The following is a 25,879-nucleotide window of genomic DNA, read 5'->3' on the forward strand; positions in this document are numbered from 1 at the left end:
CATCGTTTGCGAAGTGCAGCTGTGGGAGACCTGTGAAAAGACCCCCAGTCGTGGGTGCACTCCTCCAGTGTCACCCTGAGCTGCAGCATCGCTTCCCCGGTCCCTACCAACAGGCCTGGGAGCCACCGAGTCAAAACTCTGGGGCCTGGAGACCCATGCTCCAAGGCCAAGCAACCCTTACAGCTGTGCTCACCAAGGAACAAGCAATCTGCAGCGACACCTGGAGCCAAGGGAGTCTGCACTGTTCTGTGCCTGGGTTCTCCCGGGGGCGTCATCTTTGCTCTTTGCACTGGAAAACAAAGTCTAGTTCTTGTCCTGCAGATTTTCCGATCTTGTGCCCACTAGGTCAAGCAGATGAGATTCTTGAGATCAGCAAACATGCATCCATCCGTCACCGTGGAAGGCTTGCGGCAAAGGTGCTGCAGAAGCGCCACATAAAGCATATCAGATTGGCCCCCAGAGCAATCTAACAAGCTTCATTCTCAACAGAACCAGCTGCGATTTGAGTGCTAGCTGCATGGCAGATACCATGGTGATTGTTTTCCAAAATTTCCTCAATCCTGATGTGATATTCATTATTCCTGTTTTATGAGAAGAAATGTGAGGAATTACTAGCTTATGCTCATAATCACACAGCTCTTAACACAATCCCCAAGGATTGTTACTAGAATCACTTAGTATGCCTGCTTCAAGTACTTAACCCAGAGACCCCCCAAGTCAAATCTCTGGGGGTGCAGCATACTTAACGAGAACCCCAGGTTGTTTCACCCTTGTTGTGGAGATAGTTCTACCACATCATATTGTGCCCATCTAAATAATGCCCTGAAATATCATGGCTCTTAATCTTCAGACTTGTAGAGGTGTGTAGAGGTGACCAAGTACGCGAGTTAGAGGCAGCTCTGTGGTGGCAGTTAAGAATGGATTTGAGAAGGCTGGGGTGGTAGAGGCTTGTTTTCCATTATCAGAGCATCACTCCGAGCCATCAGTGCCAGATGGCGCTCCAGATTCACTTAAGTGACTGGCTCACTGTATGGCATCTCAAATCCTCTCAGGAAAATTAAATTTTAAGAATTACATGGAATCCGGACTAAAATCTGAACCAATTGCTAACAGAATAATGCAGATAAATTTCAAAAGCTAACAGGGTCAGGACTGGAAACTTGAAATGCCACCCTCTTGGCAGAATTTTAAACATTGATAATATTTAGATCAGATCTTAGCCCCAAATAGACTGTCTCCAAGTTCTGACTCTTCTGTGAGTTGTCACCATCCCTTTAAGATTTCAGCCTTTATTTTCAGACCTTGAAATCATGGTCTGTCAGCACACCTTATGCAAGTTGCATTAAGCCCCCTGGTGGCAATTTGGGCAGGAACGGGAGCAGGTTTCAATCACGGGATTAGGGCCCACTTAATTGAACTAGGTGGCAGGCCCTGAATTTGAAATGGAGTTTGACATAAAACTTTTCTGGTCTTACTAAAAATAGCAAACCTTCCGTTGAACTAAAACTAGATGTATTAACTTCAGCCTGCGAGATGCATATTTCAATTTCCCCTACTTTGTCATGAAATGGATGAGCTTCTTGGAATGTCATTTGAATTAAATATTTGCTCTACATATGGCCAAATGGCTGGACCAGAAAGAAGCCCATGTCTGAACGCCCAGCTCCTCCTCCAGGATCACACGACATCCATGGTGCCATGGCCTGTACTCAGAAGCTTCCAAAGGTCACTTGTCTCAAACCACCATTCCCAAGAAAAAAAATCTACACTTCATACTTTATTCTTCAGTCAAAACTGACCAATACGGACTTTGGTGGCTCACGCTGAGGGCTCTTGAGTGAGGTTTTATTTGACCTGTTTGGTGGCAGACAGAGATGAGTGAAGATGTCAAGCTACCAGAACATTATGCTGGTTTTCCCGCTGCGCTGAGACAACCCTGGCTTCTGGGGTGGGCCCCAGCTGGGTGCAGAGCACTGCCTGGCAGGCAGGAGCAGCGGGTGTGGAACCCAGAGGAGCCCCGCCGTCCTCATGGCATTCAGGGAAAGAGCGACTCCTCAAGCAGAAGCTGACCCCAGGCGCAGCGCACGACCCAGACCAGAAGACGGAGACCGAGTCACCGCTCCCAGGAAACGCCATGCGGAGAGTGAGAACGCACAGAACCAGGGGACGCTTGGTAGTGAAGACACCTGGAGGCAGGAAGAGACCAGCGCTTCCCCAGAGGGCCTGCAGTGCCCAGGGAGGTGCGCCCTGCCTGGAGGGCAGGGCTCGGGGAGCAGGGTAAATGGAAGAGCGGCTGTGGGGCCTGACTGCACGAAAAGTTCAAGAAAACACACATGAGCTGTTTATTACGTCATCAGCCAAAAACCCTAACGGGCATTCATGCCCCAAAGACGCACATGGAAGACAGACAAGTTGGAATGTTCACTTCACTCTTCAACCAACAGTGCACTTAAGGGCTGCACAACTTCCCAACCTTGGCATCAGACTAAGCGTCACCACCTTCATGCCTGTTCCCACGATGCTCAGGTGATCCCTGCTTTTCATCAAAGCGACAGCCAAAGTCCCAGCTTCCTGCATCAGGAAAGCAGCGTGGTCTCACGCTGACAGCAGCCTTGGGTTAGTCTGCAAGGCTGTCTGACAGTTGTCAGGTGTTTCCTTTGGAAATTCAGAACATCCCATGGTTCCTGTGAATTCACTGCGACCACCCAGATGGAGCCTGGAAAGCCAAAACCGCAACTGCACATCTTGGACAACCCGATTTCACGTTAGGTGACTACACCCCAGTGCCCAGGCAGGAGCTTGGACCTGCAAGCAAGAGGGCGACGCAGACTGAACCGCAGGTGAAGCAGGCGAGGAGCCAGGTCCTGACTGGAGAGACAAGAGGCAGCCAGGGGCAGAGCATGGTGAGCACAGGAGCTCCTCTCAAGGGCAGAGTGCAGTCAGGAAAGCTAGTCACAGCCTGTGACAACCACACGTGCACTTAACTCACTTCCCTTGTAGTCCTGTGTTTGTCTGATGGATGCAAACACTTCCGAAAGAGACTGCCGGGTCCAGCCCTAGCAGGGGTCGTGGTGGTCACAGGTGATGGAGTGGGCGTCGGCGAGGTGGAGAACAAAGCAACACAAACTCAAGGAATGGATGCTAAGTTCTAAATTTTATTTCTCCCAGCCAGCTTTTTATACATTAAAAGGTTGACAGTTACACGTTTTTCCAGAACAGAAAAAGATCACAAGGAAAAATAACAAAAATATCTTGTATAATCATTACTAGACCAGGCAATGAAGTGTTCTAATTATTTTTAGTAATTGCTTACTCGTGATAACCTATAACTAAACAATAAGACATATTAATATTGCTTAACTGATGATAAAGGTTAAAGCAAGTTCAGCAGGGTTGAGTAAATGTCAGTTGTGTGGCTACTGCTGTGGTTCATAAGTGCTAGACAGTTTAAGCTAACAATAATATGACATTATCTTCCACTGTGTGAACTTAACATTGAGGAACTTTTTCTCCAGGGGATAGGTGGCCAATAATATTTACAGCATTTAGTAAATCCTAATCTTTAAGAAATGGAATATCTTGCACTCTTATATGTATGCTTTCAAACCAGATTATAACATGTCCTGATTTTACATCTAAATATCCTGTGGGAAATAAAGGAGGGTCTAAATCCAGGGGCTTAAGAGGCATCCCTCTGTAAGGACGTCATGGCTTTCCATTAATTAAATAAGCATTGTCATAAGGTGTTTTAACTGTAGGAACTCTATTTTCTTTATTTCTTCTGTTCCTGTCAATCATTCCTGATGGGGTTGGAGTTATTCACCTACATACTTCAGGTCATCTGAGAGTAGTCAACAGGGGATCAGCAGCTAGAATCTATTTTTGTATTTTCTCATAACATTCTTAATCACTCAAAGTTTCATTACAAATGACTAAATCTGAAATCAAAAGCCTGGTTTTTATGTTTTAACCCTGGTTCTGTTAAGACCCCTGTTTTCAGGGAGAAAACATAAAATATTAATAGTAAACCTACACACATTAAGTAAGCAAGGAAGGAAAGTCCGCAACCGAATTCCCAACATGATGAGACTTTGCAAACAGCTTTATTACTCAGTGGAATCCTTGTCAAGCACTGAGGGGAATTGCAGGTGGCCTAACAAGACACCACAGGCTTCACCAGAATGCCTAAGGGTTACAAACACCCACTGGCCATCGGATATGCAAGTCTGGAACTCAAGAGAAGCACGGTAAATGTTAATAAAACCTGTGTGGAGGCACAAACGGCTACGTGTAATGGAAGCCAGGGGTACTGACGGATAGTTTCCAGGAGCAGAGGTCTCCATGAGGGTGAGGGACAGATGCCTGGAACACAGTCGAGGGTGCGGTGTCAGGCAGAAAGTGAAAGAGGACAGAACCAAGAGAGCAGAGAGCAGAGCTCCCTGATGAGGGTGGCCCTGGGGGGAACTGAGGAGGAGGAGCCTGAAGAGCAGCCGGACTCCTGGAACACGAGTGCTTTGGTGACCGTGTGGCAGAAGCCGCAGTGCCATGACAGGCGGGTTTGCAACATGGCACAAGGGTCCAGACGTCCGTGTGAACAAAGCGGGGGTGATCATGATGGAGACAAGAGTCGGGAAGCCTGTGGCCACGTCTGTGCCATCCCCTGGCCTCGCAGGCGACTTCCTGCAGATCCCAACTCCGCTACTGAAGAAGCCAGGCGGCCAGGGTGGATCTGCCCTCGCTCCTTGCTCCTCTGCTGCTCCTCCCACTCCAGGGCTCCCCTCCAGGGAAGGCCTGCTCTCCACCAGGTGAGTTCATGATCTCTGACAAAGAGCAGTACCTAACCCAACAGACAACAGGTCCCCGGCGTCCACTGCGTCCTGTGTCCAGCACTGAGCTGATCACTCGCAGGTCTTAACTCCTTTTCCTCATGGTGGATCCAGGAAGACTGACAGTCAGGCTCCAGCTTCCCCGTCAGACAACCACTCTCCTAAGAGTGGGGTCATGGAAACACTCCAGACCTGTCTTTTAAAGAGCAGAGTTCCAATCTTGGCTCAGTTACCGAATCTCTGGGGACCTTCATCGTTACTGAAGTATAAGTAGTGACAAAATATTCTCCCAGGGCTGCTAGGGGGAGAACCGTGCAAGACGAGAGTCTGCCCACAATGCTCAGGGCATAGCCAGGGCTCAAGCATGGCTGGACTTAACAGCCACCACGGAAATAACAGAAAAAATACATACTTCCAAGGTAAGTCCAGCCAGTGGACACGGCAAGGGACTGGGTAGAGACCCTAAGTAACTGCACAAGTTATTTCAATTATTAATTAATTAATGAGAGCCTACATCAAATGCACATCTTACAGAATGATCACTTTGAGAATACATAAAAACTGCTTGAACAAACATTATTTGTTTATATACTCCACTAGTTTTAACTTAACTACACCCCTTGAAGAAATTAAGACAGAAAGCCATGTACGAAGAGGCAGCTGCGCCCTCAGGTGGACGCTCTGAACATTCTCCCCTTCAGCTCTGCGGCCTTCTCCTCTATTCTCGTGCAGCACTCCTCTGTGGCCTTCTCAATGCCTTCGTGGTACTTGTCCAAGGCAGTCCTCAAGTTGAGGAATATCTCCTAGTGGAGAATAAACAGAACAGGGATCATTCTGGGCAATAACCTCACCAGATTTCCAGTCACACTGAACAACACTTTAAAGTCTTACTTCTGCACTGGAGCACAATGCACATATGCCTGCTATCACTGAAAGTCCACTCCAAGACCCAGGGACACATCAGGAAATTCTGATGGTACTTAGAAGAAACAAAGCAGAGCCAGGACAGCAGCCAGGACTTGAAGGAATTAAGACCAAACACTTGTGATCACCAAGGAAGAGTTCTGTTGAACATGGAGAACGGCACCTGGATCTCTGCATGCAGCCTAACTACCACCTGAACATACCACAGACTCTGAGCCCACACCTCAAAACCCTCTGAACGAGGACCAGGGAGCTCTCTCTACCACCAGAACCGTGCCACAGACTCCATGCCCACACCTCAAACCCTCTGAACGAGGACTGGAAAGTTCTACTGTGAGCAACAGTGACTTTCATATAACACATTTTTAAAGATTGGATAAAATAAGAAATTTCCTTGTAAACATTTTCTTCTATCTTATACTTATCAAAGGTTAATACTGATCCTCTTATTATTCATTTTCCTTAGAAAAAACAACTTGAAGATGAGTTCACTACTGAAATACAACTGCGGCCCTTTGCCAATGGGTAACATTTATGGCCAAAACAGTAAATTCATACAGTGTTCTCAACTTTAAGCATCTGTCCTATTAACTTTCTCCTAAACTTGTAGTAGTAGCTACTACTTATCTTTATTTAAATTCTAGTGTAGATATTTTCAGAGTTCACACACATTAGATTATCATTCTATTTAGTATGAATTTACAATATCCCAGAGAACACGATTTCCAGCACCATGACCTAAGTGAACCTGGGAACCATTACTCCAGGTGCAGTGTGTGTGTGCTGGAGGGCACATCCCCCAGAAATCCACCCACAGGTACTGAACCCTAGCGCAAGGGACGGGGTGTTTACATCTCCAAGACAGCAAAGAGCAAGCTATACAAGTAGGAAGATAAACCAAAAACTTGTGAAAGCTTTATTTCTTAAAACTTATAGAAAAATAAGGCAGATTAATTGCCAGGTTGTGTGAAGGCCATTTAGAAAAAAAGTAGACTGATTAAGTCCCTAGTCCTACTGGGTGTATGACAACTCATACTAAAAAGAGACTTGCATAGATTGGGTAGGAAAGATACTAGTTGTGAGAAATTATCAAAACCAAGTGTGGTTCAATACAGACAGACATCTGCAAACAAGAGTCTATCCTCAGACACAGGACACTCTGCTGACAACAAATGTGCTCAAGAACACCAGGCAGACGGGGCCACAGTGAGAGGACAGGGAGGCCACTCCAGGGGTGTCCCCAGATGTCCTTGGGCCATTGCGCAAGGCGTTTCATAGGACAGATCACAGCCCATCACTGTATTAGGGTTTCTATTCATATTTATAGCCAAGTTCACAGTACTACCTCACAGGAATTCACAAGTGTCACTGTGAAAGCCTCATTGAGGTGCAGTGTTCTTAAGATCACAGTCCAGGGTTGAGGATAGAGTGAAGAATTTAGGGTGCTTTAGGACGCACGAAGCCCTGGGTTCCACTGCCAGCACGAACAAATGAACAAAACCAACCCTCAAAAAAACAGACAAAGGAAAAGAAGGGAAACTAGACTCTAGATCTGCGCTATTTAAGATTCTAGCCACAGGCAGGTGGCCAGAATTTAAATTTAACATAATTAAATCGCGACTCAAAGCGCAGCTCCTGGGCTGCAGCGGGTGCGCACAAAGGTCCATAGCCAGGAGTGCCTACTGGCCACAGGCAGCACTCACTCCCACCGCTGCAGAAAACCTCACTGGACAGTGTTGACGCATCTGGGTGTTTGGATCAGAGGAGGAAGGTTCACAACACCTGTGGCGTTCACTCCACAAGTGCGGGCCCAGCACCACCCAAGCACACCAGTCACTCGGTAAGGCACAACGGCAGGTGGAAGCTGCAGAGGTGACGGTGACACTAAAAGAAAATAAAACCAGCCCAGACAGCGAGCCTGAACCAGGACTAGTGTGAAGGAGCACGTGGCTTTTAGTTCCGCTTCACTCTGATCATGAAGAGCCGCGTGGCGAGCAGATGCACCGTCACAGCACAGAACCTTGTTACCTGGAGGAGACCAAACGTGTACTAAGAAGAAAGAAAGCAAAGGTGCCTGAAAGGAGTCAGAGTTACCAAGCCTCAAACAACAGAGGACTGCCCAAGACATAAGACCCGGATGTGCTGCCCCTCATTCAGCGGCCCGGCCCCGAGTTCAGGGTGACCATGGACACCCGGCAGATGCCCATGCCATCTGCTGACATGCTGATGGAGGTCCTGGGCAGTCCATTCACTGTGAGTGGACACAGCAGTAGCAGGAGAGCAGCACAGCTCCCTTTCAACAAGGAAGTGCAATAGTGCAGTCATTTGCAGCAGGACGCAGTTGACAATCCTTGCTTTTCAGGACAGATTTGATGCAGGAGAATTAGTCACAGAAGAAATCTAAGTTCTGCTGCCATCCAGGAGTCTTACACAACGAAGCACTACGTTTGGACAGACAGGGACTATTAGGAATAGTGGAGCTAAAACATCAATTTATTTGCTGATTGCCTGAAGACTAGAATTGTCTATCATCTTTGTTATGGAAAATAATGTTGCCACAGAGAAATAGGAAGAGACTGAATGAGAGACACGTGGTGGGAAAAGGAGGGAGAGAGGAAGAGGACGGGCAGCAAGAGAAAGAACGTAAGCTCATAAGTGCTATTTCTGCTGTGAGTGGGCAGAACAGGAAGCAGATTTTTGAAAGTTACCCAAATAAAGACAGCAACTGAAACTAGAAATAGAATAAATTATCTGAGAATAAAGGGCTATGGTAAAAACTAGAATCCAAAGGAAATGCATGAAGAGCCTTTTGGAAGTCTTAACATGCCCCTTCCCTTTTCCACGGAGGATCAGGCAGTAAGCTAGAGAGCCTGCACAAAAGCACTGACATCACCAGGTGCTCACAGCCCTTCCCCAACTACTGTGAGCAGACGGTGCCACAGTGCAGTCTGGGAAACGCAAGTCAGAGCAGTCAGCAAGCCCAACAAATGTACTAAAGTTCTGATCTGTAACTATGCAGCACAGCCCAGATCACTCGACATTTTCAATCTGGAAAAAGTAGCATGTTAATCGAAGTTTCAGGGGACACCAAATAATGACAAGAAATGTGAAAGATTTACATTAAACTGATCTTCATGTTTTCAAAATTCAAAATGAAATAAAGAAAATTCTGAATTAAAACTAATATTTGCATTAAAGTAAGTTGTTGCCAGGCATGGTGGCACATACCTGAAATCCTAGTGGTTCAGGAGGATCACAAGTTCAAAGACAGGCTCAGGGGCTGGGGAGATAGCTCAGTCGGTAGAGTGCTTGCCTTGCAAGCACAAGGCCCTGGGTTCGATCCCCAGCACCGCAAAAAAAAAAAAAAAAAAAAAAAAAAAAAGAAAACAAAGGCTCAGCAACTTAGTGAGGCACTAAGCAATTTAGTGAGACCCTCAAAAAATTAAAAGGGCTGAGGATGTGGCTCCATGGTTGAGTTCCACTGGGTTCAATCCTGGCACCAAAATAATAAATAAATGTGTTATGGTTTAGATATTAAGTGTCCCCCAAAAGCTCATGTGTGACACTACACAAGAAGGTTTAGAGGTGAAACGACTGGGTTCTGAGGCTCAGCCCAATTGTGACTTAATCCCCTGATGGGGATGAGCTGAGTGGTAACTGTAGGCAGGTAGAGTGCAGCTGGAGGAGGGTTCCCGGCGTGTGCTTTGGGGTTTACATTGTGTCCTTCTGAGAAGAGCTCCCTCTCTGCTTTCTGATCGTCCGTCTTGAGCTGCTTCCTTCTGCTACATTCTTCCGCCCTGATGTTCAGCCTCACCTCCAGTCCTGAGGGACGGAACTGGTTGTCTCTGACTGAGACCTCTGAAACTGTGAACCCCAAATGAACTCTTCTTCCTCGAAGCTGTTCTTGTCAGGTCTTTTGTTCACAGCAGAGAAAAGAATGACTGAAACACAAGGTGAAGAATATCTCACCTTGGCAGAACCACCTGTGAAAGTGACCCCAAGCTCTGCAAGTCGAAAGTGAGGTGCTACTGCTACAAATCCACCTTGCTGTTAGGCCCCATCCTCAAAAGCACCGCTCTGCACTGCCCGCCACGACCCTGGAAGACCCCGGCCTGAGCCATACAGTGTAAATGGGATAATGACAAGGAGCAAACAGACTGGTCACGAATCTGCAAATGAAAACTGGGGCTAAGTGACACATTCAAGAGAAGACAGAAAGAACCTTGATCAGCCTCAAATGCCTCAAGGGTTACTCAACAAGAGGATAGAGTCATTCCAGATACAAGATCTAGGTTCACTAGAACGCAAAAATAAACATTTAAAGTTCAAAATGAGAACATTTCAACAACTAAAGCTGTCCTGTTCTACAACAACAGGCAGAACCTCCAGGGGTTCTCAAAAGCCATGACTAAAGTACAGACTCTGGCCCTGCTGCTGGAGCTCCTCATTTAGGGTCTTTAGTTGGGGGTTCCTTCATTCAACAACTCCTCACTGAATAATGACAGAACCAGTTTTGACACTGTGCTAGAAAACCTTTCGATTCTAAGCCATCTGTGGAAAACACTACTTATAAGCACCAGCCCAAGCAGTTTATACAACACTAAGGTGTTGACCATGACATGATTGCTACGGTCAAGAATTTAACACATCACTGGGAAACATACATACACAGAACTAATAGTAAGTAGGCATGGGCACCTTCTATGACTGAAAGGCAAAGATATCTCAAATTTGAATTAGTAACTACTTGCTAATTATTACTAACTAGTTCATTAACAGTACTTGTTATGTGATAACAAATATTTGTTGATTTGATTTAGTTAAGAAGTAGGATTAGCCAGGTTGGTGGTGCATGTCTATAATTCCGGTGATTTGGGAGGCTGGGTCACTGGTTAAGTACCCCTGGGTTCAATCCCTGATACCAAAAAATAAAGTAAAATTGAAAAATAAAAAAACTCTCTCCAGACTTTCTTCCAAATGGAACAGGAAGGACAGTGAGTAGACCAAGGGGACCACTGCTATTCTACCGTCCTCCCATCTTCTTTCCTATCTTTAAAAACAGCCTAGAAACACAAGTACCAACGAGGTACCTTTCGCGGGACACAGTGCCTGGCACACACAGGCAGGGCCCATGGTGACTCTTCCGTCAGCAACCTTTACCAATTGGGCTGTGGTGGGGTGGTGAGAGCAGGTATGTGAAGTCTCGGGGGTCAGGGTCTCAGAAACTGCAACCTACAGTGCTGATGTGTGCCAGATGGAGAGGAACGAGAACAGACCAAGGGATTCTGCATGAAAAATGGCCTTTTTCTTGTAGAGCAGTTGGACAACTGTTCTGGTAAAAACAATCTTAAAGATAAAAGTCAAACTTCAAAAATTAAGGAGAGCTGGGCACAGTGGTGTGTCTGTAATCCCAGAGATTTGGGAGGCCGAGGCAGGAGGACCCCACGTTTTAGGCCAATCTGGGCAATTCAGCAAGACCCTGTCTCACAGTGAAATAAGGGCTGGGAAGCGGCTCAGCGGAGGAGTGCATGCCCAGCACACTCACGGCCTCAGGTTCACCCTCAGCACCACACAAAGTTGAGGAGAGGATGGAGGTCTAATGAATGTTTTAGGAAGAAACCACTTGTTTGAGACACAGGCAGTTAGAGGAGCAGAAATAGGCAAATATTTTAAGTGTGGCACTGGGCTGGCATTTTCAAAGATAAAAATGTAGAAAATGCCTGTTCTCATTAAAATTAAGGTTATTTAAGAAGCTATAAAATAAATACATTCAAAATGAGCACAAAGTAAACAATAATTTTAGATAATTATATATAGATATTAAAGGTTTCTTAACACAAAGGGACCAATCTAAGCTCTTTTTTCCCTTCAGTTAACTAAATTACATTTAACTATGGCACTAAGAAAAACTTCTCAGACCCTTTTATGGGGGAAAAAATACTTAGGTTTTTACTTAAAAATTAGTGATCACTTAACAAATCCACTACTGAAGTTCATTTACTTAATAAAACCAGAACTTTAACACAGAAACCACTTTTACCACAAAAACATGATGTTCTGCTATGTGCCGCCAGGAAACTAAGACAAGCAAGAAGAAAGGGAGAGAGGAGATGCCTGTGCACACACAGCAAGAGTGAGTGACACAAGGACTGCAGAGAAGGAAACCAAAGCCACGGGCAGCAGGGCTTGCAGCCGGTGACCCAAGCAGCGCACGGGACCTCCTAGGGGTGACGCTCACGAACACATACTCACGTGGGACTTCAGTTTCTCCCTTCCTGTGGCATCTTTCAGTTGCTGCATTCCAAATTTAATCTTTTGGATTTCTTGATTAATTGTGGTTACTTGCTCATAGACAGCACCTCTTTTTTCTTGGACTTTATTGCAATCCCTAAAAGAAAACAGACAGCTGACAGAATTACTCTTAGTCGTCTAATAAAGACAGACAATGCCAACTCTGATTCCAAAGTGCCCATCCACATGTCACTACTGATTTCACAGACCTGAAACTCTTCTCAGGACATAAAAGCAAACAGACGGATCCCCCAGTGTGGGGATACAGTCCCATCAGGGTCCTCGGGGTTTCCAGCCACACAGCCACAGCTGTGCTTTCTCGTATGGGAATGTGAACCAGTAGGACTTTTCTTCGAGGCAGTCTGGCACCAAGTACCAGGTCCTCTGGTCCTGCCCCTTCCTCCAGCATGAGGAAGCGCAAAGGAAACACTCAGAAGATTCCTGATGCCCACGGCAGGGACTCAGGGGGTGACATCCAAGACAGGTCTGCAGCACATGTTGTGAAAATACCTGCTTAGAACTGATGGGGAGAAGACCACCAGCAAAACCACCCAATATGTTGTCCTAAAAAATGTTCAGCAAATTATTATTTGTATTTGAATAAAAACTAAGTCTTCTCAAAATTAATGCTATTAACTCTACAGACCAGATGTACTGCAGATAGGCCAGCAGATTCTTCTAAGGAATGGCAAGCGCCCTGAAATATGCAGCACCATGCCCACTGAAGGGGAACACAAAGGAGCAGCTAGCACCCTTCGAAATCAAGATGGAGCACTGCAAGTTTCATGGTGTCTTTGTTGGAGTCACCAAAAGGTGCAATGTCCTTTTAAAGATTATTAGTTTTGAAATTCAAGGACACGCACACACACACACACACACACACACACACACACACACACACACACACCAGCTTTTCCTCATCACTTCCTAGAACACTAAGAATGAAGGCATGTTCCTACTCAATTACTGCTCGTTTGTACTGCTTGATGTCCTCATGCTTCTTATTGATTCTGAACTGTGTTGTGGCCAGCTTTTCCTTCTTCGCAATCAGCAGTCTTCTGAGTGAACTTTCTTCAGTCTTCAATTTCCTTAGCTCTGATTCAGCACTCTCAATTTGGTCCTCCAAGTTCAGGCTCTATATTATAAGCAAAATGAAAGGGTGCTTTTTAGAAGAACTATAATAAAATAGTTTTGAAAGGGAATATGGCCCCTAAAGCCCTGAAAGCACAGCAAAAAGCAGCAGACTACACAAAGGGGACAGGAGCAAGATACCAGGGGTCCTAGAACAAACATGATGAGCTGAGGTGCCTTTACCAAGTCACTCTGCCAGCCACAACTAGAGGAGGCACAGGTGCGGTCAGTCAAAAGGCTGAGGCTGGCTGGGGAGGGTCTGGACTGAGTTGGTAGAAATAAAGGGAAAAGGCAGACACTAAGAGCAAGCAGAAGCAGATCTGTCTTGTTAACCTGGATGGCAGAGAAGGGAACTATGAAGTAGAAATCTCACCTAACCCCTGCTTCTCTTAAAAAGAGAAAATCTCTTATCAAATGCCAATGATAATGACCCTGGAGATGGTCTGGGTGTAAGATGGTAAGAAGTGAAGAAAGAATTGGTTTCCAAGTTTCCAGACTGAGAAACTTAAATGACACCAGACTCTCATGACTCAGAGCAGATACTATTTGTGTGATAAACGTCAAAGCTCTTCATAAAACCTAGGTGCACTGCTAGGCACTAGACTGGACTTTATGCTTACTGGAAAGAATATTTCCAAGTGTTACAAGTTCAAATATTCATTACCGTTTCCCAAAACACACATGGCAATGTGCTATGCTTATTACTTATTTCATCTGTAGGATGATAGGTCTTGCTATTGCTGTATTTAAAAAGTGTCTTTTTTCCCTAGCACACAGACTCATCTACCATTTTGTAGAACAGTCCCACTTATCTTTTGGAAAACAGTTTAAGAGTGAAACTGACCCAAAGAATTACAGTAAGCAACTACATAACAGACAACCCTCCTGCACTACACGAACCTCCTTCAAAGCACTGGCCAGCTTGTCCTTATTGTCTGCAAGGTCCTGTATTTTCTTCTGATATAACTGTACCTCCAGCTGGCACGAAGGGAGGCAGTCTACTGAGTCTCTATAGGTTTCATACTTCTCCATCACTTCTTGCTGTGAAAGGAAAAAAGAAATGAGAGTCCACAGTTTGATAGTTTCCTTTATAAAACTGCAACGTGAATTCGTTTGCTCTTAATGATTTCTTGTGCTTAGGTCAGCATTGGAGCACCATCTACCAGTGTGTGTTCAGTTGAGCAATCACATCTCTTAACTGGCAAAGGACCAGCTCACGTGCTCCTCACCAACTCTCAAGTGCTTTTGATCACCCTGGCAATCACAGCACCCATTTACAATACCTCTGTTCCCCAGTACAACTACTGCTACAGCCACCTCTTTTTTTAAAAAGAACAATTACTATTCTAAAATCACAAAATAAACACGTGCTTACTGCAACTGCATGACCATGCAGACTTCTCCATCCTCCCCACCTGGGCACTCCTGCCTACTGCTCGGCCAACAGGGCTCCCCTCAGCTTGGGATGGCTCATGCTACTGCCGTCTCTTTCCCAGCTGTCCAAGCACTCTGCACACAATGGACACAATCCCTGACGTGTCAGATGCACTGCAAATGTGTTCTAATGGGTCTAGTTTTCTCTGTAGTTTTTGGGTTTCCAATCTTAATTTAAAAACATCTATCACAGTACAAGATTATAATAAATGTTCTTTTAAAATTTCTAAAATTGTTAAAATTTCAAACTTAAATTCCTAGTCCACATGAGTATTTTTGCACATGAGGTGAGGTGTAGGTTCAACTCCCTTCCCTTTGTATGAATAGCTAATTGAACTGGAATTGCTTTTGAATATATCATCCATTCCTCACAAATATATGAATTATTTCTGGGCTCTTGTTACTGTTGCAGTGGCTTCTGTCTGTGCTTATGTGGCAATTTTAACTCTAAGGAATGACTCAGGTAACAAACTCACAGATAAACTAGAAATGCTTTTAAAAGAAACAGTTTAAAAACTTTGTTTCAAGGAGAATGCTAAATGGTCTGCCCACTTCCAATTCTGTCCTACCACTTCCACCTGTCTTCTGAGTGAGTCCTACTGTTTCGCAGAACTCACAGAAGCACTCGCAGGATCACTCACTGGGAACCCTGCCATCTTCACCTGGGAGTGCCCATTTCACTTCCCTTCTTCCACCTGGTTCCTACAGTATCAAAACGGGTCCCCCATTTCATTATGTCAAAGCATACCACACTTCTTCCACTTTTTAAAACAGACTAGCCTATATTTAAAGCAATTTTGTATTTATTTTATATTTTTGGAGCAGTTTTATATTCACAGCAAAATGGATCAGAGGATACAAAAGTTTTTTCACACTTCTTCAGTCCTCACATAAGCACACCTTGTATTCTCTCAAAGTATGTATCACAGTTTGTAATTATACAAAATTATAATTTTGTGGTTTACAAAATTAATACCTTTCTCTCCTGTCATAGTAACTCAATCTCATGAGCACAGGGCATTTCTGCTTTGATTACCCAGAGCAAAGCCTCAAAACTTTGTAGTGTCATAGAACAAACGTCTTGGTCTTAAATTTTTATTTCTTCTCCCCACTCCCTGTCTTTAGAGAAGAGTTTAAATTTTTATTTCTTCTCCCTGTACCACTGTCTTTAGCAATGAGGTAAAACAAAAACAAAAACAAACCAGAGAGAAATACAGATAGTCCAGAAAATTAATCCATGATTAAACAAGAATTTGCTAAAAAGAAAAAGATATAAGAGCATTAAAATAAAAAGGAAACTCACCCTGGAATTCTTAAGTTTCTGGACTGTATCTTTCATTTTTTCTTTATAATTTTTTACCTTCTCTGGAGAATCCACAATTTTAGTTTTTAAACTTTCTTGTGCTTCTTTCAAAGAAACCAATGACAATTTTAGTTCATTCTGTTGAGAAACATTTATATATATATATATATGATAAAAGTGGTGACTTATCATTTCAATAACAGAAAAGAACAAAACAAGAATCCGTGTTTGAGGCAGGGGCAGGGGAGTGGTGAAATGAGACTGACCACTCCTCACTCGACTCACCCTCACCGGTCAACGGTCCGTGAAGGAGGAGCTGTTTCCATGATCAGGTGGTCCGAGGATAGCAAACCACCCTACTCCTGCCTGCCTGCTCAATTTTCATTGATCCTTGAAATCCAGTTCCCATTCCCGCTACAATCACGGCACATGCAACATGATGATTATCGCTCAATGTGTTTCCAAATTCACTGTGCCACTTGGAGTGGTGAAGCTGCCTTTGCCTTCCCAGTAGCCAAATGGAGCCACAGAAGGTGCTCAGAACATGCTTGTTCAGTCAGAAAAATTCCTTTCTCTTCCCTAATTTCAAAAGGGGATGAAACTACTGGAAGAAAACGGGAACACTTCAAGAACACTGCAATGGCAAAAGACTTTCTGGACAAGACTCCAAAAGCACAGGAAACAAAAACAAAATAGATGAATGGGGTTACAGCAAACTGAAAAGCTTCTATACAGAAAAGGAAACCACAGAGTGAAATGTGATGGGCTGACAGATTTGGCTCCATGGAAATATTAAAGGCCAGGCTATATGGGCAATGACCAAACAGACTCCATGTTACACAGGAAATGCTTCTCCCTGGGAACGCCCACCTCTGTACCCATCAACAGTTGCTTAGCTTCTCCCGTGGGAATACCCCACCTCTGTTAAACAATGTACCATGTTAATGGTGATGTCAACAGTGATTGTGCGGATGCTAGTAACCATTCCCTAGTGTGTACCTAAGTAAGGTCGTTTTGACCCACTTCTCCCTCTGCTAATGATTTCAGATCTCATAATGTTTATAATTTTAAATTATAGCAACAGACACCTAGGATTGATGTACTGACTTATGGTATAAAAACCCCTACAACCCTATGGTCAAAGTTATTCTCCCAATAGCCATTTTTGGCTGTGAGACAGTCAGTCACCCAGTTAATAAAGATTCTCAAATTTGGACTTCTCAGTGGTGATCATTCTGTTCTTAAGTTGCGCCCCACAACAGAAGAAAACACACAGAATGGAAGCAGGCATCTGCAAACACTGGTAGGAAACTCAAACTCAACAGCAAAAAAAGCTACAAATTGGTCAAAATTGGTCAAGAGACACAGACATTTCTCAAAAGAAGATAAATGGCCAACAGGTATTTGAAAACAACCTGCTGACCAACACTGACCATCAGGGAAATCACTTGGCTCCAGTAAGAGTGGCTATCACCAAATGACCAAAGCACAGGGGGATGTGGAAAAAAGGGCCTGCTTCCACTGGAGGTGACAACATGAATCTGCACAGCCATTACAGAAAACAAGAGGCAGCACAAAAAATCAAGAATGTTACCACCACGGGACCCAGAAACCCCACAAGATGAGTCTGCATGCTGCAGGACCTCTGATCTCTCGCGTCCGCTGCAGCACCGTGCATTGGGCCGGGAGATAGAAACAGGCCAACGTCCACCAGCTGATGAGCAGATAGACACAGAGAACGGGGTGCTTGTGCACCATGGAACACTACTCGGCCACAAACACAATGACACCTGACCTCTGGGACCACCCAGTGGGGCTGGAGATTAGGTGAAAGAAGGCCCAGGAAGGCAGATGCCTGCCACAGGAAATTAGAGTAGAATGGCCGTTTCCAGAGGGTGGGTGGGAGTGGGGTGAGTGGAGGTGGGCTGCACACCCACCAGGTCAGTGAGACAGGCGCAAGCAGCCCTGGTGTGCCTCTGCACAGTAGGTGACCACAGGTAACAACCATGTTCTGTGAATTCCAAAGAGCTGGAAGGACTCTGACCCACATTTGGGATGTTTAACCTGATCTGAACACTACACAATGTATGCAGGCATCAGAGCACTGCGTGGAACCCTGTTATTATGCACCATTTTACGTTTCCACGCATCAGTTAATAAAATTGAAGGGGGTACCAGATGTGCTGTCATGCGCTGATAGTCCCAGCTACTCAGGAGGCCAAGTAGGCAGGCTGCTTGGTAACACCGTGAGACCCTAATTCTTAAAAAAAAAAAAAAAAAAAAAAAAAAAAAAAAAAAAAAAAAAAAAAAAAAAAAAAAAAAAAGAATATAACCCTAGGGAATGAAAGAGAAGGGTATCCAGGAATTCTCTCAGAAGTCAACAACAAGTCTGAAATTATGCTTTAAAAACAAATTCAACGAGCTTCCTTCCTAAAAATTTAAGAGACAATTGTGTTTACAATGCTTGGGAAACTCTATCGCTCCATGTATTACCATGGGAGAGATTTAGAAATGTTAACTAAAAGAACAAGTCTCAGGTCGACATAGAACAAATCCATTTGAATAAAAAGAGCACAAACACATCTGTACAGGAACACAGCTAACTGCCACGTGCCTGTGTGCAGGGCCTCGTTGGAGAGGGTGAACAGGCGCTCCTCGGGCTGCGAGCCCAGGAGAGGCTGTGTTAGGACAGAGGGTCTGATTCTGGACTTGTGCGAGCCTTCTGGCTTTCTCACTTGGAAAGACTACCTTTTAATCAGCTAATGAAGCTGATGCATGTCTGTTCCTGGTGTGTGCTGTCACTTCACTCCTGGTGTTCAACAAACCACAGGCGACCTGCCCTTTCCATTCTCCACCAAATCAGAGACCGTTTCCTCACAACCACATGACTGCCATCACTTCTCTCCCTCCCAAAAAATCCTCAACTTGCTATTATAGTCATTTTGTTTTAACCTAGGTTTCAAAGGGGCAGAAAGAAGTTAATAATGAAATTGACCCCTAGTGAGTGCTATCAGCTGAAAGCATTTACCAATAAAAAGAATCGCAGAAATACAAGGGATATCTAATATACCAAATTAACTTGCAGACGGATCTAAAGGACAAGTGCTAAAATCAAGGGAAAACATTAGAACACCATGAGAAATGACAGTTGACACACAGCTCACCTGTAGCACTGGCCTTTCTATGTATCATAAAGACCATGTCTTTAAGGTGTTATTACATAAAAAATGTACATGTAACAAGAAAAGAAAAATCGTGAATTTGAAAGATAGTATACCTAACTCACAGAATCTCTTAAAAAATAAATATAAGCTACATGAAATACCTAAAAATAAATAACAACAAGAATTACAGAAATCAAGTCAAAACAGTGGTTTTCTCCCCTTTAAGAATGACAGAGGCAAAGATAGCGGGGGCACTCCCACCCTGCAGGAGCACAGACCAACAGTGCTCTAGTGTCAGCTGGGCAATGTGGGTTGGCTGTGAACACTCACTTCCCCTGACCCCCAAATCCTGACTTTGGGAATTCCTCCTGTGACAACAGAAGGATATCCTTCTGCCTGAAGGATAAAGGTACTCGTGGGCAAGATGAAAGTCACTGACAGGGTTCTAGGAAGATCTGCGGCACAGTGCAGACACGTGCAGCCATCCGTGGAAGGACCCATGTGTGCCACAGAGTGAAGTGGGGAAAGCAGGCATGAGACGTGGAGTGCCGTGTCCCTCCATGAAGGACACAGTCATGCACCTGGAGAAGCCACCTTCGACATGTGCATCAGGCTGCAGCTGGTTTTCAGAGCCTTCGACTTTGTCCACACCATTGTCTCAGTGTTTTTAACAACAGGCATGCATGGGGGAGAAAGGAGACGTGAAACACGTCACCACACACAGGTCCAGTGTCCTCCCACTGAACCTTACACTCAATGTTGGTGGAAGAGGGTGCTTACCAATCGTTTGGTCTTCTCTGCAATAGCTGATTTCTTGTGGGAATTTCCCTCCTGCAGCACTATCTAAGGGGAAAAGCAAACCAAGGTGTCATGATTCAAAACAGACTGAAACAGAGTCACCCACTGCTTTCTCACAGAATCAAGGTGAGAAAGAAGAAAAAGGAGTTTGACCAGATAGCCTCAGACATGCTGTGCTCAAGAAGCCATGGGCCAGAGTAAGTATCTAAGACTTCCTCCAATAAATGGTTAAGTCAAAGTGGTGGCACACATCTGCCTGACAATGCTGCAGACCTTTGAGTAAATAAGCATAAATGGAAAAAGTATTTTAGTTAATTCTTAGATAACCACACTAACCAGGTATGTGGGCTACTAAACATTCCATAAATTCACGGGCCCTGGAATCAGATGACACAAATTCTCACATTCTCTTTTATAATGATTTTCACATAGTACTTGTCTTTTATCACAGAAAATGCCAAAAGCCCAAGGATATCAAAGGGTAATGTGATCTAACAACAAAAGTGGACTACCTTGAGCTAAGAGCTCCAGCAGTGTCTGAAAGATGCTGGGCACTACAGTGCTTCCCTGGAAATTTAAACTATCTTGAGCACCTTTGAGCTTGCTGCAATGTCCAGGATGCCTCCTCAGGACATAGCAGGAGGCTTCAAGGGCAACTGAGACTCTAAGGGGCACAAATGGGCCTAGCAAAGTGCTGTTTCCTCAGTAACAGAGAGCAATGAGCTCGCACCCTCATTACATGCCCCTATGGAAATGTAGTTTTTAAGAAAATTTCAAGATGTTTCATAACAGATACCGTTTTTTGACGAAACTCCTGATTCAGTGATTGCTGTAGCTCCTGAATATCATCAGTAAGTTGTTTGAACTCTTCTTGCTCTTCAACTGGAACAGAACTAAACACAGGAAAACAGGTTAAAATAGCATTAATCACATCCTTAACTTTGAAAGGTCAAAATAAAATCCATGCCCTCAGCTTAGATGAAGCACTTCTTTCCTGTTTTTGAATCACACACTCTCCAGCCATTTGAAGTAGGTGGCCTGGCTCTGCTGAGAGAAATGAAAGCCCAAGGAGCTCTCAGGGTCCTCCCGTGGAGTTTCTATGCAGGCAGCACTCCTATGAGATGCGTGCACAGTGGCTTCTCTAATGCTCCTTTCCCACTCTTCCTGGGTCTCTACCCTTCCTCACACACAGGCTCAAGCCTCTTCCCCACAAAAATCCTAGTTTGAGTTTTTGCAAATCTGGTATATCAGCATCTGTTTTTGTTCTGCTGTGAAATCCATGCATAATCTTTTCCCAGGTTTCTATTAAGTCATCTTTTCCCCTCAGTTTGCAGGACTTCTTTGCAGGTAGAAAAACTACCTGAGTTTTGTTAGTATAGTCTGCAATGCTTTGTAGCAAATGCTACAAAAACTCTCTCCCAGTTTTTGCTTTTCTTTTAATCTGGTTTGTGGTCTTTTTTACCATGCTAACTCTTAGTATCTGCCCTCATCCCCATTCTTTTCAGTTTGTTATTGACTGTAAAGGCAATTTCTACCAGGGGCAGGTCAGAATACCTCTCACCTGAACAGGCAACTTCAGAGACCTCAACATATTAGAAAGGATTAAAAATCAACAACAAAAAAAACAGATGGTCCTCGACTCATGATGGTTTTTCACCTTCACAATGATGTGAAAACAATACACAGAAGTTGTATTGTACTTCACATTTTGACCTTTTCCCAGACGAGTGACAGGTGATGATGCTGGACTCCCAGCTGCAGCTGCCTGTCAGCCACCAGTATTAGGAAAAACACTACTGCAAATGAGAATGCCAGGGCACAGTGTCAACAGAAGGATGATGGCGACCCGCGGGTCAGGTGCATCAGGCGTTCCTGCAACTTGGGATATTTTCAACATAAGATGGTTCATGGGACACACCCCATCACAGGTCAAGGAGCATCTGTCAGTATACCAGAGATGAGGAACTGTCACTTGAACATCTTTCCCTCAAAAGAACATGCTGGAGGAGCAAACCTTCCAACAGCATTAGCTGATCTGAGGAAGAAAGGGTCCCAACAGCTACTGCTCATCCGCATGAGACAAAGGCTCAAGGTGTAACTGAGGAAGTAATTCAATGGCATCAAATGAGTCAGGCTAACACCATCGAGAGAGAAGCCCAAGATACTGCAGCAGAGTTGTCAGAAAATACATCATTCTCTTTTCAGAAAGGCACACCTCAGTGCTCTGCACTCACTATGGAAGATGAGACTTAAGGTGGACTTCAAGACTGTGAACACCATACACACTCACGGTGCATTCTGAACCTGCATTCGCTTCCTTGCAAATCTCACTTACTTGAGGCTCTCCACCTTCAGCAGTGCCTCCTGGTGTGCAATGCTCAGCTGCTGCATTCTGTCCACAGAGGATTTCTGTTAAGGCAACACCAGCAATCTCCCGTCAGCGCTTTCCAAGAGCTATGGGTTTCCTCACACACACTCCTACCAGCAATGACTACAAAATGTTTACTCTACAATTTTCCCACCAGAAATAAATTTAAGTAGAGCTAGGCAGTCCTCACAAATAGATTAGGAATTTTACTCAACACAAATGACACTTGAAACAAACATTTGTAAACAGATTGCTGGTTCAAATATGAGGTTAATCATCTGTTGTGTGACCCTCAAATATATTCAAATCTTACATATTGCCAGAGAAATTCCATGTACGTCTCACGGCATGCTTCTCTGAAGTGAATAAAGTTGATAATGCCACTTAAAAACCGACTTGTCCGTTTTGCTTCTAAAATACAAAGGAAGAATATTTAAATGTTTGAAATAATGTAGAAATATAAATTCTCTCCTGCCATATTACTTTGCTCATGGTATATAAAATAAAACTGTGTATATGACAATCTCTGCTAACTTCAAGATCAGTATTACCCTTATATTACCAATTAGAAAGGGAAAAAAAAAGGCAAATTACTTTTGGCCATAATTGAAACAGCAGGAACCAGACCGGCCTATGTACCTTAAATAACTAGAGAAACAGTACGTGCAGCAACCAACTTCACACTGGGTCATAGGCAATGCAGCACCTCCACAGAACCCAACAAGTGAAGCACTGTCAGGGTACCGGCCTGCTGCTCAATACTCCAGGATGCAGCCCAGAGAAAATGACACGAACAGGACTCACAGGTCTTGGAGGGTAAGAAAAAAAGTTTGCTGGGTATGGCAACCACAGCTGTAATCCCAGCAACTCAGGAAGCCCAACAGGAGGATCCAAGTTCAAGGCCACCTGGGCAATTTAGTAAGACCCTGCCTCAAAATAAAAATAAAAAGGGCTGGGGATGTAGCTCAGTGGTGCAGCACCCCTGGGTTCAAATCCCAGTACCAAATAAACAAAAAATGATAAAGATAAAATCTTAAAAGCAGCAAGAGGAAAACAAAACCACAGTACATCACATGGAATGAAAGGACAACAGTGAATTTTCATCAGAAGCAACACAGGCAGAAGACAGGACAGCTGTGTGGTCAACTTGAAGCAGGCCAGAGACCCCCCACCCAGAAGACCCTTACCATAATTAAGCAGAAAACCCCAAAATATCTGTGGTATGTAAGTTCCTCTTAGCCTGTCAGAAAGTTTTTTATCAGCAAAAACTTCTGCAGAAGGGCACTGTGGTTGGTAGTTTCCTCGTTTTATATATGCCAGGTTTGCAGGAAAAAAAACTTGTGAAACCTCTGTCTGGCTTGAAGAATAGAAGGAAAAGCACTTGTCTTGTGAACCTCCTAGCCACCCCCTTCCCCCACTGGATATACCAAGTTCAAAGAATTTCTATAGTAATTGTCCAGGGTATAGCCCCTCGACCCTGCAGTCGATAAATCTGCTTCCTGAAAATTCCTCAGATGTTCAGCCTCTTCTGTTCTACTTCAAACTCAGAACTCTACATGCAAACGAAATTTCTTTCAAAAAGAAAGATGAAGTGTAGGGTGTTTATTAGCAGTATAAGGAATATTAAATGAAATCTTCAGTTGCAAGGAAAGATCATACCAGAGAGGGACTGGATATACTTAAACGAATGTGAGTTAACAGAAAAGAAAAAGTTCCTCATTTAAACAATGCTTTTAAAAGATAATAGACTGAAGTCGTCTAATAACAATAGGTCAAGGCATTCACTTATCTGTAGAAGTAAACTTTATAGCATAGTCACACAAAGGCCAATATGGGGAATGTAAGTAAACTTTTGTAAAGTATAATGTGTCTTAAGACAGACAATGGTAGTGCATACATAATAAACCCCACAGTAAATACAAAAAATAAACAAATAAACCAAAGTAAGGCAGGATATGGGGAAAACAAGAATAAATAGGACAAGGAAAAAACTAAAAGCATCAAGGTAAATTTAAACTGAATCACACCAATAACATTAATTCTAAGCTGGCTAAATAATCCAAATGACAAGCATGAGACAAAAAGCAAAAACCCTGCCCACTGCAGACACAAAGATGCAAAACAACTGCAAAGCAAGACAGTATTTTCTGGAATACAAATCCAAAGCCAGCTACCGCAGCAGCAATATTAAAATCAAAGTATATTTCAGAGCAAAGGCAGGTCAGAAGGATATTTCTAAATGTGGTGCCTTCAAAACTAGAGCCAAACAGACAAATCTACAATCATATCTGAAGATGTCCATAAATAAATAAATGTGTTATCTGAAGTCACCTAGTCTGTGGTAGTTTATTACAGCTCTCATAGGCAACAAATACAGACCATGTACTGGGTCATAAAACAGGTATGAATGAACTGAAATGGAGTCAAATTGAACAAAGTACATTCTTTAATCACAAAGGAACCAAATCACAAATCAGCAATAGAAAGATGGCTGGACAATCCCAGAATGTTTAAAACCTGCAGGTGAATGAAAAAAGTCAAAAGGAAAATTAGAAAACATTTTGAACTGAATGAGAAACGAAAATACAACACAGTGAGGTCTGAAGAATATAGCTAATGTTGGGTTAGAGGGAAATTCACAACACTAAACCCTCTTACTAGGAAAAAAAAGGTCTGAAACTAATGGCCTCAGCTCCTGCTCTAAACTAAAAACCAGAAACAAAGAAAAACAAATGAAACCCAAAGTAAACATGAGCAAACAGTGTTTTACAGCAGTTTTTTCATAGTGGGCACATATTAGAAACAATTCAAACGTCTATCATGTGGTCCCCTGAAGAGAACACCCCAAAATAAACAGTGTAGCAATAAGTGCAAGTCACAAGGATAAATCTCAAAATAATGCTCAAAGAAGCAGACACCACAGGCTGCAGACCACACCCTTTCATCTGTACGAAATTGTGGAAAAGTCAAAGCCACAGTAATGGAAGACATGCCAGTGGCTGCCGGGCAGAGGTGGCCTCGAGAGGCTGACTGCACAGGGACAGGAAGGGACCCCTGCGGCCATGGGTCCATGGTGCACACAACTGTGGCAGCAGCTCACAAGTACACACGTTTGTTAAAACACATCCAATTCACACTTAAAATTCACGAGCTCTGCTGTGCATGAACTATATCCACAGACATGAGTCAGAGATCCAAAAGAAACCAAATACAAATTTGGACAATGTAAAATAACCTGATGGATGAATATCAGAGTTACGTGAGTCAGGGAACTCAAAGCTAGGACAATTTTACATCTAAAATTTACAGGACTATTATCCATATTAAAAGGCAACTTCTTCATAGTGGCAAGTAACTGTTAACTTGATAAAATTAATATGAATAGTCTACTATATGATATCATGCTTGCATATTATTTGTTTCCCCAAATTTAAAGAACATTTTTTAAATGTAAGAAGTTAAGAAAAAATTAGTCAGAAACACAGCTTTTATGTTGATCTACAAAAGAAAAACATTCCAACGAAGGGCATAAGAATACACATCCCTAAGGATAGGGTAACTTGAAACCCATTCCAAGGTTTCCTTTCACATTTATCAATGGAAAGGTAAAATGGTAGGTTAAAGTCAGATAATAAAACTT

General features: G+C 43.7%; 1 protein-coding gene across 3 annotated transcripts in view; it reads right to left on the minus strand.

The window, feature by feature from the left end:
* Window positions 1-4,031: 4,031 nt before the first annotated feature.
* The window catches only part of Nuf2 (NUF2 component of NDC80 kinetochore complex), a 28,971-nt gene continuing 7,123 nt past the window's right edge, over window positions 4,032-25,879 (minus strand). The window contains exons 6-14 of one of the 3 annotated variants that reach the window (XM_047521058.1): window positions 22,553-22,650; window positions 22,207-22,280; window positions 20,668-20,764; window positions 19,854-19,916; window positions 15,910-16,047; window positions 14,073-14,213; window positions 13,001-13,176; window positions 12,003-12,138; window positions 4,032-5,629 (exon numbers count right to left, since the gene is read on the minus strand). In XM_047521058.1, coding sequence (XP_047377014.1) covers window positions 5,495-5,629; window positions 12,003-12,138; window positions 13,001-13,176; window positions 14,073-14,213; window positions 15,910-16,047; window positions 19,854-19,916; window positions 20,668-20,764; window positions 22,207-22,280; window positions 22,553-22,650 — 1,058 coding nt within the window. In that variant the 3' untranslated portion in view covers window positions 4,032-5,494. Of the gene's footprint in view, window positions 5,630-11,998; window positions 12,139-13,000; window positions 13,177-14,072; window positions 14,214-15,909; window positions 16,048-19,853; window positions 19,917-20,667; window positions 20,765-22,206; window positions 22,281-22,552; window positions 22,651-25,879 lie in introns of all 3 variants that reach the window. The other 2 variants (XM_047521059.1, XM_047521060.1) reach the window with 2 other exon arrangements.

The sequence above is a fragment of the Sciurus carolinensis genome, chromosome 12 (assembly GCF_902686445.1).
Source record: "Sciurus carolinensis chromosome 12, mSciCar1.2, whole genome shotgun sequence".
Lineage (NCBI taxonomy): Eukaryota > Metazoa > Chordata > Mammalia > Rodentia > Sciuridae > Sciurus > Sciurus carolinensis.